The sequence below is a fragment of the Xenopus laevis genome, chromosome 9_10S, assembly GCF_017654675.1.
Source record: "Xenopus laevis strain J_2021 chromosome 9_10S, Xenopus_laevis_v10.1, whole genome shotgun sequence".
Lineage (NCBI taxonomy): Eukaryota > Metazoa > Chordata > Amphibia > Anura > Pipidae > Xenopus > Xenopus laevis.
The window spans coordinates 54,339,045-54,359,915 of NC_054388.1; the positions used below are offsets into that span (position 1 = coordinate 54,339,045).

The 20,871-nt window shown below is 41.5% G+C and overlaps 1 protein-coding gene across 1 annotated transcript; it reads left to right on the top strand.

Annotated features, from left to right (window-relative positions):
• The first annotated feature begins 1,158 nt into the window (after nt 1–1,158).
• LOC108702401 (protein FEV) lies at nt 1,159–15,248 on the top strand. The gene is made up of 4 exons (XM_041578091.1): nt 1,159–1,245; nt 1,422–1,539; nt 10,577–10,651; nt 13,618–15,248. Exons 1-4 carry the CDS (start codon nt 1,159–1,161, stop codon nt 14,151–14,153), a joined length of 816 nt encoding a protein of 271 aa, XP_041434025.1. The 3' UTR covers nt 14,154–15,248.
• Nucleotides 15,249–20,871: the final 5,623 nt, after the last annotated feature.

Sequence of the window (20,871 nt, forward strand, 5' to 3'; positions counted from 1 at the left end):
GCTTCAACTAGGGAATAGTCCAAATTCAATTTGAATTTAAAAAAATTTGAAAATTTAAATATCATGTACTGTCTCTTTAAAAATTCGTATTCGACCATTCGCCATCTAAAACCTGCCGAATTGCTGTTTTGCCTATGGGGGACCTCCTAGAGTCGATTGGTGGACTTTGAAAAATCAAAGTTTTTTTTAAACTTTAAATCGAATTTGATCAAATGCATTATTTCTTCGATTCATGCGATTCGAAGTCGGCCGAATATGGACCTATTTGATCATTAACTGACCTATTCGACCGAAAAAAACCTTTCACTTAATTTCGGTTGGTCTTTTTCAATTCGAATTTCGAAGTTTTTCAAATCGAAATTCGACCCTTGATAAATATGCCCTTTAGAGTTCCCTGTATAACCCAGCCTGCAGCCTTGTACATTTATGGTCACAGAACCCCTTGGTGACTTCTAATATCCTTATTAAGATTAATTAATTAAGAAATTATTAAGGTACAGTATCCCTCTTAATAAATGAGTAATTTACAGTAGGGGATAGATAGATAGATAGATAGATAGATAGATAGATAGATAGATAGATAGATAGATGATAGACAGACTGACAGACAGTAAGATAGATAGCTAGATAGATAATAGATACATAGACCTTTCAATCATGGTAAAATCACTGAAAATCTGAAATAAATAGGATATCTTTATTTGTAGCCTGTAGGGGATTACAGTGGGCTCTTCTGTGTTGGGATCATGTAGAAAGCTGTCTCTATGACTGCTCTGGGCCCAGTATATTTATTTTTCTGGGTGTGGGATGGACCTGCCATATAATTTTCTATTTAAAGTAAATACAGTATGTGGGTAAAGCTTATTGTATACACTGAGATTCCTTATCTGCGTTTCTGTATTTATCTACTTTTAGACTGTACAGTATATCCACTGAGTTGGAGCTGCCATATTATTTACTATCTTAATGCATTCTCCATAGACCTGGGAACCAGGCATTTGCTGGATATTGTGAGAGTTACAATGGTTTTTGTAGGGCAGAGAGCAGGGATAGGGAACTGGCTGCTGCATAGCACTACTGTTACAGTAATTGGTCATGAAGGGAGATTATTGGACACTGCTGCTATTTAATCACTTTAATTTTTTCAATTCCCACACCATGTCTAGGTCCAGAGGAACCACTCCCTGTCTAGGTCTAGAGGAACCACTCCCTGTCCAGGTGACCAGACTACAGGTTGGGGGAAGTGTGAGTCAGGCAGGGACATGGGACGTGTATATGATGGACAATATCCTCCTTCTCCAGGATCTGCTGGGATAGTTATTTGCCTTTCCCTGGATCCTTTAACTGCACAGGGAGGGGAAGTGTGGCAAGAGTCACACTGTCTGTGTTTACCCACAATCCTTCTCACTTGTACACTGCAGGCTCTACTTAGTGGTGGGGAGGCAGAGGGGGATCTTTGTCCAGAATATGTCTCGTTGTTGTCAGAGGATTATGGCATTGGAAGTTCTGCAACATCTGGAGGGCTGTGGGCCTGTTTGTGTAAGTATAAACTGTATGTGCCTGTGTCTGCGCATAGGTACTGTAGGTTATCAGGAGAATTATGCTGGACATACATGTAAAGATCTGTTTGTGAGTCTATAGTAGTGTAATTAGCTCCATGGTGGCAGGAACAGATCTAACTGGTTAGTCTTTGTAAAGAGTTGTACAACATGTTGCAGCTGTATACATGAAGGATAATAAACAATGTTCTGTATGAGAATATAAAGGTAGCTAAAGACCCCTTTTCCCAGGAACCATCTGAGTGCCACCAGCCCTATGCTGTACTCCAGAGTCCCAGGCTTGTTTTAAGTTGCCTGTGATTGTTGGAAAGAGCACAGGCAGCTAAAGCAAGTCTGGGAATCTGGAGATAAATCTGCTAAACCTGCACTGCTGTTTGTGGGGGTGAAAAATATTCTGACCCCCACCAACCTACATACAAACAGGGAGAGTGCAGTGACAATGAAACTTCCACTGAGACCGAAAGAAAGTTGGTTTCACCACCAGCAAAGGGAGGGGTTCTTTATTCCTTGGTTACAAAACACTCTACTGACTGAGCAAAGAAAGATGTGCCTGAGCCCAGCAGTAATCATAATGCAATATACTGGGGCATTTATTGGCTACCTGATGGACAGAATAACTGCAATTTCATAGGATGGCTGGATGATCTGCTGCTATATATACATGGGTCTACTTTATGTATAAAGAATGCCTGTGTAAAAAATCTATGTCTGGTTAATGATAAGGTAAATCACCTTATTGTATTCATTATTGTACTATATCACTATATTGTTCTTTATTGCAATAAAAATAACCTGTGATTCTTTGTCATTGATTTCATTTCCATAATTATGCGACATCAGCCATTGATAAATAATGTGCATTGGTCTACAGAAAATAAATTAAATCTCTTGCTGGGTAACACTGTCCTCTAGTGGCAATAAAGTAGATTTAGTAAAACATGAAATAGCCCTCAGTTTTTTTAGGAATTTGTGCAGAAAGAGCCATTCATTTTGGACACGCACAGACGTAATGACTTGAGGGCCAACCCATAGTTCTCACTTTTAATTTGGCCAGTGTTTGCTATATGATAAGATGAGACAGCACAGTAATCACATAACTGCCATTGCTACTCCCTACAGCCCCACTTGGCCACACGGGACTTTGACACCAAAGACTGATATTTAAATAGAAGTTAACTCTCCCTCTTTATAATCTAAAATTAATTTTCTTGTTTTTTAAATCTCTAGTGTAGTGGTGGCCTCCTACTTTAGAAAAGCAGCAGATGCCTAAATGGCATATGAGAATCTATTTAAAAATAGGATAGATTAATAAAGGAATTGTATTTTCACAAATGTCACATGCAGGGCCGGATTTACAAAGCTGGCACCCACTGACGTTTGTCGCCCCCATCCCCTCCATTTTATTCATGCAAATTTTAATCATTGGGACTGGCGCAATGGTGATTGGCGCACAGGAAATTTAAAAAACAATTTTATCTCCTGCACATCCCCGGTGTTTCTGAATGTGGGTGTGGTTGGGCATGTTGCTCGCAATGGCCTCAAAGCAGGTGCTTATTATTTGAATTCTTGACTTTAAGGCAAGTTTGTTTGCATAGAAACCAAATGTACTGCCAAACAGAGACTCCTTTACACTGCCAGTGCACATAGGGACTGCCAAATAGCCAATCACAGCCCTTATTTGGCACCCCCAGGAACATTTTCCATTTTTGCATTGCATGTCCCCAACTCTTTTACAATTTAATGAGGCTCACGGGTAAAAAGAGTTGCGAACACCAGATCTACTATATATAACGACAGACTAGAGATTTGCTAATATGTAGTGTTGAATTATTTTCCATCCCAGTTTTGGAAATGTTGTCTTTTTAATCTTTCCCTTTCTGTCTCCTGGTCCTTTCCATTTATATGGGTTTTTAAAGATTATTTTTGCTCCTTGCAGCTGATGTGGCCACTAATTCCTACCTGTAGTTACAGCAAGGTTTCCTGTTATCTCATATAATAGAGATCAGCTCAGAGTGGATTCTGCATAGGTTTAGGCTAATAGGTGCTGTGGGTGAAGCCTGCTCCTGGCCCACAAGAGTTGAGCTGAAATGTCAAGCTCAGACCTGGATTTGTGCAGAGACCACCAAGGGCCAGGCCTAGGGCGACAGGATTTTAGGGGGCGGTATGCTGCCCAACCATACCCACATTGGTTAAGAAACACTGGGGGTGAGCAATCCCCATTGCTCTGGTCCAGATGATGTAAATTTAAGCGAATAAAAGGGAGGGGAAGGGGGCAACGAACGACAGCGGGCCTAGGGGTTCCCGCTATGTAAATCCGGCCCTGGTCAAGTTGCCTATCTAGGCACTGCAGGCGTATGATCTTTACTCCTAATGGATAACTGAAAATACCATCTTGAGCATGAGAAAATCTGCTCACACCATTTCAAAAACTGTAGGGATCCCTTCAACTTGATGGATTAAGGTTGTTGAAGTGGCCAATAAAGTGAAGGGTGGCACCTTATCAGTATAAGTATTCATAGCTGGGAACAGCAGTCAATTCCTAGTTTTGACCTCATTAAGGCTCATTATTATTATTATTAGATTTTATTTCCATAGTAAAGGATACAAGCCCCCAGCTCAGACTAGGAATACAAGAAATTCCCAACAAGCCAAAGACAGAAAATGGCACAAAATTAATTGCTGGTTGGGAAGCAAAAGTTCAGTAGGAAGTAGTTTAAAGGGAAATCTGGGTGACAAAGGTAGTAGATGATGTATAGGAAAAAGTTTAAAACTGTATTTTTATTTGAGTAAAACTGACTATACATTGCCCCCAACAAGCTACTGATTGGCCCTTCTAGCTTATTGAACATATTTCTAGTTTTTCTGGACATTTAAAGACACTTGTATAAGACCTGCTCCACGGGCCTGCCTGACCGATACCTGGCTTAAAAGCGACTAGATATCTATCACACAGGTTATATATTGTTGGCCCATTTAGCAGTCATGAATAGGATCTGTCTGACTATAGTTTCTGGAAAATCAGGTCACTGTTGGAGTGGCCATATAAAAGGACAACATTTGCCATACTGGACAAAGGCAGATGCCCTGGCAGCAGTGACAAAAACAATTGAAATAAAAGTTGCGGAATTCCAAACTGACCCAGTTGCTAGAAGCATGGGCATGTGTGATTTGTATCAGGGAGGGTTATGTAAGACTATAAGAACCTAGGTATTTAAAGGAATGTAAAGAGACACTTTGCCTGGTGCCAAATATGACATGTAATTCAAAGCAACTGCACAATATACTGTACCTACATTCTTAATTCCCACCATTACTTATTTATAAAGGCACTTGATATTCAAAGCAGCATCTGTCTGACCTTTACTGTTTTGTGGGTCTGACATTTCTTCAATGTTGTTTCAGGAGTCAGAAACAGCACTACAGAGAATATAAACAGATACTGCTTTCAGTAGCAATTACATTTACACATAAATTCTAGAACAAGTGGGAATGAGGAGTAAATGTTTTTTGGGACGCTTTAAATTATATTATGCAGTGGGTGGAGTTCTCGTTTAATGCCTCAAACTGTATGTTTGAACACTCCACATTTCCTAAAAGCCTGGTATTTGTATTCAATATTTTGCAGGTGTTTAGAGTTGATTATTATTAGAATTACAAACATTATTATAATTACACACACACACACACAATCTCTGCTTGGAAGGCATTTTGTCAAGCTAAGTCATTGCCTGGCTGAAAAATTGTAGATCAACACAAACTTAGTAAGGAACCTGCTTCCATAAACAGAAGCAATATGTTTTGGGGGCATTTTTTCCCTTTAAAGGTTCCAGTATGTTCAATGTTGCTGTGCAGTTTGGCCAATCACAGCCTCCATATTCCTTTTCACTAATACATTGTTGCAAGGAAGAAAGAGCTGCACATCTGTCCCTTTTTCAGAGCTGAGCACACAGATGACAGAAGCCAGATAAGCAGATGGAGAAATAAAGGGAAAGCTCTTAATAAACATTTGCCATCATTCACCCTTGTTCTGCTGCCTACCAATGGGATATGAATATTCAGTAGTCACTATTAAATCAGGGCTAATGTTAAAAAAAGAAAAGGGCCCTAGATGGTGTTATTGAATTCTGGGTCTCCCCGATATTTGCCCAAGGTCAGGTCAGTGAGTATCCAATGTGCATGTGACTGGAAAAAACAATGTTCATCCCTTACTGAGCCTGTCAGTGAAACTAAGTCTTGATGTTTGTATGATGGTAAATATTTCCCATTTACAGGTAGGATCGGTGGGGTAACTACCACACAGGAGACCCCACGGTTGGGGGGGAGGTTGGGGTACAGTAGGGCCCAGATAGCAGACTCTGCTGCATGGTGTTCCACCACCCCAGCTTCTACAAACCTGTAGGTGACTGGTTGTGACTTACGGGTAAACTGCACATGCACTTATACATGCTCAGTAAAATTCAGGCCCATTTATGATTGCTTAAGCAACCATTGAGGAAATCTTGGTGTGAGTTTGCTACTTCACTCTGAGTTTCTGGTATGATTATCTTGGCAAATTTTGGTTTCTACCCTGAGTGATTTTCGTAAAAAAAAGTAATAGGTAATAGGTAAGGAAAATTACCAATATTCACAGCAATCCTACATTCAGTAAAAGTCTGGGCAATGCCAGGGGTTTTCCCCACATAAATCAGCCTTTTAAACAATGTGGATCTTTTACTAAGTAAATCAACCACATCTTTCAAATGGTGGGAACAAAACTGACTGGATGCCATTTATTGACTCACTCACAATCTAATTATGCCTTACCAAAAGCTCATACATATTTGTAAGGCCCTTCAAGGTGAATGGTTTAGATATCGACACATTTCTTGTAATATCAGAACACTCTCTGGTGACAACAATTTTCCTTTACTTACTGCTTCAGTGTCTCCAAATAACTTCATATAAAGGATCACTGTCTTATTTCTATAACCATTTAACACACTTATTAACCCCTTTACCAACCTTTACTTTTGATGAAGAGAAGTGGTTAAACATATTTAAGAACTGTGAAATGCTCTGTTGACTCTGTTAACCTCTCAAAAGGTAATCCATCGATGATACCTGCAGCAGTGTTACTGTTCTCTCGCTCCACGAGAACCCTGCACACTAACCCCCCCTGCACACCCCAACCTGCTCACACATCCCGAACCACTCGCACCCTCTTGTGGACACCCCAACCTGCTCGCACTCAACTCAACTTCACACCCACCCTCTCCGTGCACACATTACAACCTGCTTGTACCATCCCACATACCCCGACCTACATGCACCTACCCTCCCCATGCGCACATCCCAACTTTCTCCTACACACATTCCCGTCCTCGCATGTCCCTTACCTATTCCCTGGTGTTGCAGCTCTCCCAGCCAGAGTTCCCAGAAAGATGCAGACCTTTTCAGCCCTAGCCCCAGACCTTTGTGGCCTGCCCACAAATCCAGACCTTGTTAAGATTATATTTGGGGTGAGTGCTTATTTGTGCCCTCTGTACCCCTGGAACTATAGCAAAGGGGTAAAGTCACCCTACTATAGTTCCAGGGGTACCCAGGGCACAAATAAGCACTTGGTTAACCTTGGTATGAAATAAGGGGGACAGTTTAAATGCCAGTTAGGGTGAGATTTTGGGTGATGTTTATTTGTGCCTTGTATACCCTCTCCCAAGAGTAATTGTGCTTATTTGTGCCTTGGAACTATAGCACGGTGATTGTTTCCCCAATGTTTCTGTATATCTGTGGACTTGTTATGTGCTTAGTCCTCTACTGTTCACTCTGCTGATGCATGACTGTGCAGCCACGCACAGCACAAATCACATCATAAAGTTCGCTAATGAAATGACCGTGGTGGGTCTCATCAGCAATAATGACGAGTCACCATACAGAGAGGAGGTGCAGCGGTTAACAGACTGGTGCAGAGCCAACAACCTGTCTCTCAATGTAGACAAAACAAAGGAGATGGTTGTTGACTTTAGGAAGGCTAGGAGTGACTACCTGCCACTGTACATTGACGGCTCTAAATTCCTTGGTGTCCACCTAGCGGAGAACCTCACCTGGTCCCACAACACCAGCTACTTAGCCAAGAAAGCCCAACAGTGCCTCTACTTTCTGCGCAAGCTGAGGAAATCCCATCTCCCGCCATCCATACTCAAAACCTTCTACAGAGGGACTATCCAGGGCATCCTGAGCAGCTGTATCACTGTCTGGGCTGGGAACTGCACTGTCATGGAGCGCAAGAGCCTACAGAGGATTGTGAAGACAGCAGAGAAGATCAAGTGTCTCTCTTCCTTCCATCACGGACATTTATACCACTCGCTGCATCCGTAAAGCCACCAGCATTGTGGCTGATCCAACACACCCCTCACACTTACTGTTCACATTCCTGCCATCTGGAAAAAGGTACCAAAGCATTAGGGCCCTCACTAACAGACTATGTAATAGTTTCTTCCCCCAAGCCATAAGGCTCCTGAATACTCAGGGACCAGATAGATCTCTCTCACACATACACTCCATCTAATCTTACTATATAGCACAACGTTACACAGTCACTGTACGCCATTGTATAAATAAAAAGCCATTGGATACAATTGTTCTCTATGAGCACATCTGCATTTATCATGTTCTTTATCATGTTCTTACTACTATCATATCACAATGATACACCCATCATGTCTGACGTTTAGCATTATTTACTTAACATATTACATCTGCTGAGTGTGCACTGTCTTGTCCTGTCCCTGCACTATGCTGTCCTGTATTGCAGGAGTTGCATATTTTTGCACTTGCACTTTTTGTCTGTTGTCCGGTACATCTATGTTGTGTGTAGCTCCATGGTCCTAGAGGAACGTTGTTTTGTTTCACTGTGTACTGTACAAACGTATAGGATGAAATGACAATAAACTCACCCTTGAGTCTCTTGACTCTTGACTCTAAGTGGGCCCAGTTAGGGTGAGATTTGGGGTAATGTTTATTTGTGCCCTGGGTACCCTCTCCCAAGAGTAATTGTTACAATGAGGTTGTTTTCTTTTTTTTACAGCTCTACAGGTGGAACATCACTGGTATAAATAAAACAATTTATTGCAAGGATCATTACATTGATGTGCTTACCATTGTGCCATCTGCAGGCTTTTATAAACCAACATAGAGTTTACAGATTACACTCAGGTGCCAGCTTTGCTTTGAATGGAGAGCGGTCAGGGTGACTAGTTAATAATCACTGCTAATTGCAGTTTGGGTGCCTGCACAGAGCAGCAGAGAGCTCTTTAACAACTGTTTTATGGCCTGTTCCTTGGATACACCCTTTCCTAAATGCTCTATAATGTTGTTTTCTCAAAACCAACGGAGCAGGCCTGGATACCCACAAGATCAATATTAGACTCCCGTCTCTGACGCCCGCTGATGTTTGCAAAGAGTTAAAAAGGCGGAAAATTGACGCATCATAGTGGCAGGCAGGGCAGGGAGAGGAGGGGGCCCTGGGGCCCATATCCATAGTAACTCTGATCTTTAACAGGAAACTTTATTAAAACTCAGATGGGCTGCAGATAAGGAGGCTGGCAGGCAGCAGCTCTATCAGAAGATGACAAAGTCAGATGGCTTCTTTAATTAAAGGAGTTTTACAGAGGAAATGATAGGCGCTGGGAGAGGGGGTGATGATATTATTTTTTGGTTGCTCCCCCCCCCCTTATATCATCTATCTACAGGTTGCCTGGATATTATCCTTAGCTTTTCATCTCTTCCACTCCTCCCTTCTATTTCTCCCACATTTATTCCCTATACCACCGTCCATGCTCTTCTCTCCCCACTGCCGGATTATTAAGGATACTGCTATCATTAGTTGGAGTGGGTGGCACAGGGAACCAGGTGGTCCCCCAACAGGGTCTCAATACCAAGTCTCCCATGGCTCAGGGCAGCGGATCCCAACTCCTACTCAACATGTACCTGACAGGTAGAGGCACCAAAACTTGGGTGATTGGGGATGATGCAATATATTGGGGCTTTAGACACTCTTAAATCCAGTGGTGATTCTGATAAGGGAACCTGAACACCCTAAAATCCCTAAGACCCCCCCCCCCGAATTTTCCTTGCACATTTATATAATAATTCTCTTTTCCTGACTGATTTGCAGCAGGTTATCTATCTTCCCATTGATTTTCTTTTTCTGTACTAGAGAATAACTGCCTCCTCTCCCTATAACTCTTATTGTTCTCAATCCTGACCCAGTTGCTTATTCCCCATATATTGTCCCCCTCGGCTGATTCCCCATCTCTTCTCTCCCTCTGCTCACCCCTCGGGCTTCCCAGTCAGTCCCTTTGCTTCTCTCTGCTGTTCAGACCTTCCGATCTTCCCTGGTCGTCAGTTCTCCAGTCTCCCCTGCTCAGTCCATCCGCTTCTCCCTGCTGCTCCCCCTTATAACTCTGCGCTCCCCAGAAATCGGATTTCCTTTTTCCTGGACGCGTTTCCTGACTTCTCCCTATACAGAGTGCGGAACTGCGCGCAGCGCGCGCCGCAAACAGCAGTACAGCAGCAAAAACAGCAAAACGAACCCGAACCCGGCCGATTTGTGCAGCAATAGAACCCCAAATTATTCTCCCTAATGTGAATTTCTGCTCCAAATTCAGAACACAACTTGTGCGCTGCAAATATTACAACTGAATTCATTATAATGTATTCTTATGTCCTTTTTTCTTTACTTTCGGACATTTTGCTAATGAGCTTATATTTTTTGCAGAATAATCACTGCAAGTAATATACATATTTGCGAATTATATTTTTGGTAGAAAAAATGTATATATATATATATCACTGTATACAACGTGCACATTTGTTTCTCCAGTTACAGTAAAATTACATTTATTATCGGATCTATTGTTATTGTTAATTAGTGAGCGTTTCTATGATTCGTTGCTTTACGCCGATGCCAGTAATATTTGCCTTTGCATTTCACCTAACCTGATTGACATTTTTTGTTTTTATTACCCTTTCCACCACAGATCCAGTGGGAGAAAGTTTCTTAAAGGAATCCCGATCCCAGAGCTGGAGACCATTCTCTTCTGGGGTACAGAAAGGTAATTAAACCTTTCCCTTGAACTAAAAAAGGGTTTGCCTTTATAGATATATTCGGGTTACAAAAACCGCCTGAATCGGAGTTTTATTTTAAGTATTATATATTCTATAGCCAGACATATATTATTTGTAGCATTGTGCTCTGAGTAAGTAAAAAAAATTGTTACATCCATTATCATTGTTCCCATGTTATCACTTTAATACATTGTGACCAAATATGAAATACATTTAAATCAAAGTTTCGTTTGGTTGTTTTTCCTATTTGTTCCATTTTGTTAAATGAACGAATCTTTTATTTTTTTTAAGGCATTAAGTGAAAAATATTTTATTTTAGAACTGAGAATACAACGTTCCATTGAAATGATATGATAATCGCTGCTGGCATAGTCATGTTTAATAAGGATGCCACAAGCTAAATTATTTTTCTCTTATCCTTAAAAAAAATGAACAAGCTTGTATAATATACATATTTTTCCATTAAAAAAATATATAAATAAAAATAACTGAGATGTAGATGAGTGGCTTATGATAGAATTATAGGGCACCGTTAATACAAAATATAATATTCCCTTCACTTTTTACCCTCAAGATGAATCTGTGTATGTCTTGTCAAATGTTTGTGACAGCTGTTTAAATATTTTTCATTGGCTAAAATTACATTGGGCATGTGTGTGAGTATAAGTAGAGTATAATAATGCATATACACTAAGTAAAACAATAGGACAGCCATTTCTCTATTTAGAACCAGCAATATATGAGAATATGACAATATTTGCCCATGTGACAAATACTCAAGGAATATGTTTGAGGTTACATGGATACTGTGTATAAAGATTTGGTATATATATATATATATATATATATATATATATATATATATATATATATACAGTAGAGGTGCATTATTTGAGAATTTTACACAATGGAATTTTTTTTTATAGATTCTGGAACTTAAACATGACACTCACATTCTTTTTTTATTAACACAACCATACCATTTATTAAGGGTTTTTTAGAAAAAACAACTCAATCATATTTTGTAGGTGCTACCTGGTCCCCTTTAAATTGATAACACACATATGGCCTCAAAACCATGGGTCACCCAAGGGTCTCTTTATGGAAAAAAAAAAATCCCAAATAAATGTTGCCTGGAATAACTTAATTCTTTCATTGGTTATTTCCATATTGTGGAGATGGCATGTAAGGACAGTGCTTTCTCTCAGTGTGTCCCTAAAATGGTATTATAAGATTGGCCTAAAGGCATATTAGGGTCAGATTTGGGTTTAAATTCTATGCCTAACATGCTATTGACAAAGACACCTATGACTAAGTACCGGAGGGTATGAAACTCGTAAGGTGGGCGATGTGGGGTCAGTGTGTACCATTTTAAATGTGTTTTGTAATAAACTTTCAATTTTTAACTAAGAATTGAGCCTTGGGACATATATCTTGGATATATATTTATAACACATTGTGGCTGCCTTTGGAACCCAGGCAAGTCCTTTGGCTCAGCTTGGATTCATAGGAATCAGTTACACAGACTCTCCATTAAGGATATAAAATAACTTGAGATTTAGGGTGATAGATTTTGTCAGAGCCATTGCACAGGGAACCCTATATCTGCATAGGGTACAGTACATATGTGGTTATTAAATGTATATGTACCATTCCCCTCTGTATGGACAGGGTACATCTGTATTTACTCATTCAGTATTCATTGATTTTCTGGGTCACTGTCTGGGCACATCTGTGGATAATGATTCTGTATATATCAGTAAATGGTGAAATGGTGAATTTACTTATTTTGGCTATGCCACCTTTGTGCACTTTGCCTTTGTCTAAGAAGTGTTTATAATTAAGGGAATTATGAGGATTTTAGGCTTTCTGTTCATCTGTCTATAAGGGGTAAAAAAAAAAAATCAGTTTTCTGATATTTAAGCACACATACACACATCTTATCTGCCGTGTTTAGGGTACTTTGATGGGCCTACCAACAAATATCTGGCTGAAAATCAATCAGATATCGATCAGACGATTTACTTTTATCAGAAGTAATAAATTCAGGAAATTGAAGCCCATCTGATTTCCATAGAGGGTGGAATACAGATTCTCTGGAAAACAGGACATTGAGTCAATGAAACAATGTGAGGGAGAGTATTAATGAATAATCTGTTATACATATTGGATAGGACTGCTGCTTATAATGGGTATCAGGTAGGACCTGTGCCACTGTGACTGAATGCTCTGTGAAACAGATAGCTAGAATCTCAGCCATAAAGCAGGCAGAAGTGCTGCTTACAACAGGTATCATACAGGATCTGTGCCACTGTGACAGGAGTGACAATGAAAAGGAAAACTGAATATAATCTCTACTTTTAACTAGGGTACATTTCACCTTGTAAAGACTAAATCTACTTCGGACATAACATTGGCCAAGTTTCATTAGTCCAAATAGGAGGCTGTGGTGGAACTACCAGGGGAGCAGGGGGTGCAATTGGGACAGGGCCCGCACCCCCTCAGGGCTCCCCGGCAGCTCGCGCACTGCCGATTTCCAGCCACAATGGCCGTTTTCGTAGCAAATAATCTTTTGCGGAGGGGGGCGGGGGCCCGGGTGCACGTCTCCAGTTACGTTACTGGTTGGAGGCAGAGCTCAATCAGACAGAGCTCTGATCTTGCTCCTGGACTGTTTTCATCCACATTCCCAATCAGGGTTGGGGTTTGTACCTGAATGAAAGCAGGTTGAAGGGTTTTCACACTGAACTGATTTCTGTGGGAAGGTAAAAGGTGCAGTACCCCCCTTCCATTGTATCATAAAACCAGTTAGGCATATGTTAAGTGCATACACCCACTATTTGGTGCTAAAAAATTGTATTAAGTTTTTCTTGTTTTGTAAAGATCCATGATTATGTAACAATGAGCAACATGTGGCATATCGGGCACTGACAGACTTTCTATGTTCTTCTTCCAGGAAGTGGGCAAATCCAGCTGTGGCAGTTTCTTCTGGAGCTACTATCAGACCATGCCAATGCAAACTGCATTGCCTGGGAGGGAACCAATGGTGAGTTCAAGCTGACAGATCCAGATGAGGTGGCCAGGCGCTGGGGAGAACGCAAGAGCAAACCCAACATGAACTACGACAAGCTGAGCCGAGCACTTCGCTACTATTATGACAAGAACATAATGGCCAAAGTGCATGGCAAGAGATATGCCTACAAGTTTGACTTTCATGGCTTGGCCCAAGTGTGCCAGTCAGCACCAACCACAGAGCAAGGTCTCTATAAGTTCCAGGGGAACCTACCCCACCTGCCATTCAGTGGTCTTTCCAAACTCAATCTCATGACCTCTGGGGTTACCCCTGCTGGCTTTTCCTATTGGCCGAGCACAGCCTCTGCTTTGTACCCAAGCCATGGTCTGCAGACCCCACCAGGAGGGTTCAGCTCAGTGTCAGCCCCACATCTCAGCTCCATTAATAACATGGGCAACATGAATGCCCACTACCACTAACTCATTGTCTATCACTTTCCACCTGTATGTGGAGCTGTTGTACCGAATCATGGAAAATATTCTCATTAATGGGACATAACAATCCGAGCTCCAGAGATGGTGCTGAAATATGAGGCACAGGAACAGAGAATGAACTGAAAGGAACAATAATCAAAGGGGACCTGAAATCAGCCACAAGACACAAAGGGACTATTTATTGTATATTGGCATTGGGTAGAAATGTTTCAGTAGTACAAACTGAGACCTGAATCCAATTCCAATTCCAATCCAATTTTCTGACTGTATTCTATTTATTTGTTTGCCCAAAGTATGAGACCACTCCAACCATCACTCATTATCAATGCCAGTCTATATACTCCTTTAAAAAAAAAAGGTCCCACCCACATACCTTTCACTCTCTTTGTATGTGTCATATGTTATGTATGTTTCATAACCAACAGAATTGTTGGAAATTTAAAATAGAAAGTCTACTAAACCATATCAACTAATAGGATGTTATATTTTAAATGGGTAACCAGCAAATTCTATCTGCTGATTGGTTCCTGTTGGTTGCATTGCCCTCTTAGTCTGTTGAGCACTGCAAGGCATGGCCGCATGGGCTGGATCGTTTCAATGAAAATGTAGGTGAATTCCGTGTTAGCCAAGTACCAACCCAACTACACAGCTCTGATTTTCTATAAATCCTGCATCTAGGCTGCTTTCTTTCCCATTGTCAAGAAGGGGGCTTGGTATAGACTGCACTGAGTGATCGTTGTATTTATCTTACTGGTCTGGAGAAAACATGCCAAAGCTTCATCTAGTGGCCAAATGTACATTACATATATATTAAGACAATAGGAATTCCCTAAAGCCAGTTTTTAATATATGCCCAAGATCAGGGCTGCCATCAGGGGGTTGGGGGAGGGGACTGTTGCCTTAGGTCTGGTGATATCTTGATCCAAATTGGGGGCCCAGCTTCATAGTGACATATAAAGTTAAGTTAAAACGTATGCAATTTACATTAAATATGTAAAAACTGGAGTGAATTGCCTAGAAACTTATGTAATTTACAAGAAGCTTACATATTAAGCAATGGCAATACTAGGGATGCACGGAATCCAGGATTCAGGTCGGGATTTGGCCAGGATTCTGCCTTTTTCAGAAGGATTCGGATTCCACTGACCACCAATGACCTGACTGATGTATTAGCACATTAATTAATCATTGTTACTATTTATATGAACTGCTTATTATAGAGTAACATCAGCTGTTTATGTTGGGATCTATTTACTGATATAAATGTCCCCTACATGGACTTTCCAGCAGTGAAATCACTACCTATTGCTTACGAAAAATGTATGATACTTACTTTAGAAGCTTCACCATACTGAAACTTTCTATTAAAAATCCTGTACCGTTTCTGAAATAATCAAGTCTATCTTCACTATTCCTCTCCCAGCATCTGTTTCTCTTCATTCTGTCTTCATTTAGGAGTTGGGTGTCAGATGAGTGATACAATATATCTTATAGGGGGGTTCCTTTTTGATAGAAGATGCATTAGAGCTCACTCTATTAAACCAGAAATCATGTCTCTCTACAGGCAGTTATTTTGTTAGATTGTGTTTGTACTGGAATCAGTTATTTGAGTTAGAGTCCTGCGTTGGTACATTTTTTGGAACCCGTACCCGATTCATGCTCGCAACCTGCAATCCGCAACCCGGACCCGCAACCCGCTGACCAATAATCAGGAAGTGCTGTCATTGTAAACCGGAAGTGACATCATTGGAAGTAGGCGTGATCAGAAAAAGGGAGTAAAAGCCGATACTGAGAAGACCCGTGGCCCGATTCACGACCCGCAAACCCACAGAACCGCCGACCCGTGTCTATACCCGCACCCACAACCTCTACCCGCAACCCGCAGGGTACCGCAGGTTTTTGTGGGTAAAGCTGCGGGTACTGCAGGACTCTAATTTGAGTGAGCTCTAATTCATCTGCTAGGAAAGGAACACAGCTGCTGCATGAAGAAAGAATAAAGAGAAACAGATGCTGAGAGAGGAATTGTGAATATAAACTTGATTTTTAAGAAACAATGCATAACTTTTAATTTATAGTATATAGAAAGTTTCTTACTTCACACGCTCATCGGAGCTGCGGTGTGTCAGGGGGGGGTGGCGGTGCAGGCTCTGCAGCAGTGGGGTCCGGAGGGGGGCCCTGAACAGCAGCCTCAGTGGGCCCCAGGCCCCCCAGTCCGAACTTAGTGATATCAGATAGAATAAGTGCCACTGTGACAAAATGCGCTGTCATTAATATAGCTAAAATCTCAGCCATAAAGCAGGACAGGACTGTTGCTTACAATGGGTATCAGATAGGTATTTTATTGGTATAAACGTATTGTTATAAACTTAGCAAATTAGAATCTTTCAAATCAAACAAAACACTACATAAATATATTCAAACTGTTAGCAAATATAAACCAGTTTTTCTTGATATTCTTTTTTCATTTGTCCATGGGATTAAGCACTTCTATTCATGCCCCCCCCCCCATTCTCTACCAAAAGAAAATAAAAAGCAACCTGGTTGATGTGATGGCACCAATCCCCAATATTCAATGTTACTGTAGCAATTTCCTCAGAATAGTGAGTCTTAATGGCAAAGAGAAATAGAAGAACACTCAACATAGATTTACACACTTCCATTTTGAGCTGCAGTGTCCGATCTCCCTTTCCTTCAAGAACCCAAAAACAGCCAATATACTATAGGTCAATAATAACATTCTTCTGGCCAAACAATCTCACAGTGGGATTGCCACAGGTGGTACCTTATCACTGATATTATCATGTATATCGCTCCTCTGTCAAGATGATGAGGGAGATGACAACCACACATACAGACTTCTTTCATGCTACCGCTACCGAGATACAAATGTCTGAACAGTCTGATTCCACAGGCAATCAGTTCTTTGAACCAGGCTTCCAAAGATCAAGAAAATGGGTCTAAAGAAGGCCACAGATCATAATTTGTCCAACCCTCCTTTCTTCTGCAAGTAGTTACAACCCTTTTATTGGATTCAGACTGCTCCCCAGATTAACTGAAAGAACAGGCTGTGGATCTGAGCACAGAGAGCTTCAGGCAGTAGATACATGTAGGAAACAAACAAAAAGATAGGGACCAAGTATTTCTTCACCAGCTTCTTCTGCTTCCATCAAACCATTTCCAGACTTCCCGGTATTGCCTACCATCATCTCCCTTCTCAAATTTGATCCCCAATTTCTAATCTGAGTTGGGCTGTTGAAAATTCCTGCAGTAGAAAGACCGTCTCCTTGTTCAATGACAAGAAAGCTTTTATATCAATGTTGACCACAGACCCGGAGGCCTCTAAGTAACATCTGATTCTCATATACTCATGCACCAAATGTTTTGGGCTTTGCACAATTCTAAGGCTTTCTTTATATTCAAGACCACCCTGAAGGTGCTCTGTCTTTTCACCAGTGCCTGAAAATAATATCAGTCTAGCAAAAAGTATCTGTGTGAGAGGTTTCCTATCACTGTTGAGAAGGGCAATTGGCCTAGAATCAGTGTCGGACTGGCCCGGCGGGATACCGGGAAAATACCCGGTGGGCCCCGACCCTAGTGGGCCCCCGCCGGGCCAGACCCCCTCTCCCAAACAGTTTTTTAAAAAAAAAATCGGCACATCGCAGCGCCGTTTGCGCATGCGCAACGTTTACGCATACGCGCCTAGCGCCGTTTGCGCATGCGCGATGCGCCGCCTTGGCAATTATGCCGAGCGGCGATTCACCTTACAAGTAGGTGGGGGGGGGGCCCTGGACACCAGTCCCGGTGGGCCCCGGGCCCCCCAGTCCGACCCTGCCTAGAATTCTCAACCCGATTTGGATCGTTGCCTTTTGACAGCAAGATCAAGGAGGATTCCCTCATAGAAGGGGGGCAAGATACTCACTTCCAGGCAGTTACTAAAGACTTCTACAAGAACTAGAGCTAGCTGATCTTTAAACCTAAGATTTAGCTTTAAGGTCACGTGGTCTTGGAATCTTATTTTTAGCAAGGCAGTCAATAGCAGCTTTGACCTTGTCCTACTCTCTCTGCAGTGTGCCTCTCAATAATGTTGCTGTTTTTTATTCTTGCTTGTCTCTGTATACCCCTTTACATGTAGCTGTTTTACTGAGTTTATTTACAATGCTGAGAGTTTACCTACAATGCTGAGGCTTCTGTCTTCTGAGCCCAGGAGAACTGATGCAATGGTGGAAGCTTCACTCCCTCTCTTCTCTCCACTGTGAACTTTATTGGTACTGGCTGCTCCATGAAGTGGAGATGTGGGTGCATCAGTGTAAGGTCTGGCAGCTACACCTGTTCTGTGTCACTGCGACAGAATGCTCTATTATATAGGTAGAATCTCAGCCATAAAGCAGGGCAGGACTGCTGCTTGTAATGGGTATCCAGGGCCACCATTAGAAATCACGGGGCCCCATACAACAAAATTTTTGGGGGCCCCTGGGCCCCGCCCACACTGACGACCAAGCTCCACCCCATATGCCGCCCACTCCACAACGCAGTTAAAAGACCACACAGACATCAGCGCTAAAAAAGTAACCCCCCCACACAAGTTATAAAAAGCTATTGATGGTCAGGGCCCCCTTATAAAAAATTGGGCCCCCCCAAAAAAAAATGTAAAAAAAAAATGTTTTTTTTAAAAAAACATTGGTGGCAGGGGCCCCCTTATAAGTTAAAAAAAACTTGGGGCCCCAACAAAAAAAAATGTAAAAAAAAACTTAAAAAAAAAACATTGGTGGCAGGGGCCCCCTTACAAGTTAAAAAAAATTGGGGCCCCAAAAATTTGTTTGTTTTTTTTTAAAAAAAACATTGGTGGCAAGGGGCCCCTTACAAGTTAAAAAAAAACTTGGGGCCCCAAAAAAAAATGTTTTACAAAAAGATTGGTGGCAGGGGTCTATAGAATATTAAAATAATACATTGGTGGCCAGGGGATTAAAAAAAAAAAAATACACAAACTGGTGTTCAGTAGAATTGAACTCATGGCTTCAGTACTTCAACTTCGCCTCCTTTCGTGACTTCGGGTCTTTGCGCCGCTTCAGGACTTCGGCTTCGGCTGTTTTCGTGACTTCGGGTCTTTTCGGCGCTTCGTGACTTCGGGTCTTTTCAGCGCTTCGGGACTTCAGCTTTTTCTGTGACTTCGGGTCTTTTCGGCGTATCGGCTTCGGCTTTTTGGCACTTCCGCATTCGGCAACGCAGAGGGAGGACGTACGGCTCGGGCGCTCGTAAGGGGGGCCAGGATCTTCAAAAAATGCAGCGCTGCCGGGCCCCCCTTCATGCCCGGGCCCGGTACGCTTGTCCCCCCGTCCCCCCCTGATGGCGGCCCTGTGGGTATCAGATATGATTTCTGGCACTGTAATAGAATGTTCTGTTATACAGATAGCTAAAATCTCAGCCATAAAGCAAGGTAGGGCTGCTGCTTACAATAGGAATCAGATGGAATCTGTGACATAATGCTCTGTTATACAGATATAAAGCAGGTAAGGACTCTTTTCAATATTTAAGTTTTGTCTCACAAACCATAATTTACTAAATAACACTTTTTGGAAAGGATTAATACTTTAATAATAAAGTGTTATTTTCATAAATGTCGTTATCAAAATGTCTGGAATGAGTATGCATGTGGTTATACAAATATGATAGGAGGAAGAGATGCACTAGTGATGCAAGCCTCCTAATCAATCCATTCCGTCACTTGAAAAGGTAAGCACCAGGTGTGGGGAGGCGGCATCTGAAAGGCTGTCTTAGCTGGTGAAAAGTCCAAAAACTCCCCTGAATCAGAGTACTAGCAAATAAGCCATGATGCAATTGAGATGGAAGTAAAGCAAAATTATATTGTTGCAAACAGATGCTTGGATCTCACAAAGAGCCAACGTGTGTAAGTAAGGAATGCATGTTCTGGGACATGTTTAAGCAGTGCTGAACAATATTTCATATAGCTCTAAATGCATATTCAATAATACAAATTGCATGCTGTGAAAAAAAGATTCAGACATTTATTTCCGGCACTTAAAACAACTGTGCCAGCACATGCTAAATTGTAATGAACCATAATGTGATGACAAAAAACTGGCAATAATTGTACTGCTTTATATCCAAGAGATGGCGCCAAATGCACACAAATATACCCATGAAGGTGTTCAATCCAACAAAGAATCTGCATTGACGTGCTATGAATGTGAATATCATTTTTGCAGACACAATAGGCCAGAGGGTCTGTATTAGTGCGCAAAGCCCTAGTCCCAGTGATCTCAGTCTGGATAAAGTGATAAAGCTTGTTCCCAACAAATATTGGGACATTAGGTTGGCACCACACACAAAACACAGTTGGTCAAACTCACCATATTCAAACAAATATTCACTCTCCATGCAAAGTATGAGAACCCATTAAAAAAACAGACCATATATACATATATATACATGTAGGGTCAACAAGCAACCTAAAAAAGGATGGAACCATATTACTCTAGCATTCAGTTGGTTGGAGTCTAGCAGTATGTGTCCAGCCATGTACATGACCGATTGTGCAGGAGCTTCTGAACATGGTATGATATTTAAAATGCTTGTAGGAACTGATTTGAAGCCCATCAACACATTATTTAGTTGGTGTTAAGGAGTGGTCTCAATCAAAGTCAACACAGGTCTAGACTGGGATTCATAATAGACCCTGGCATTC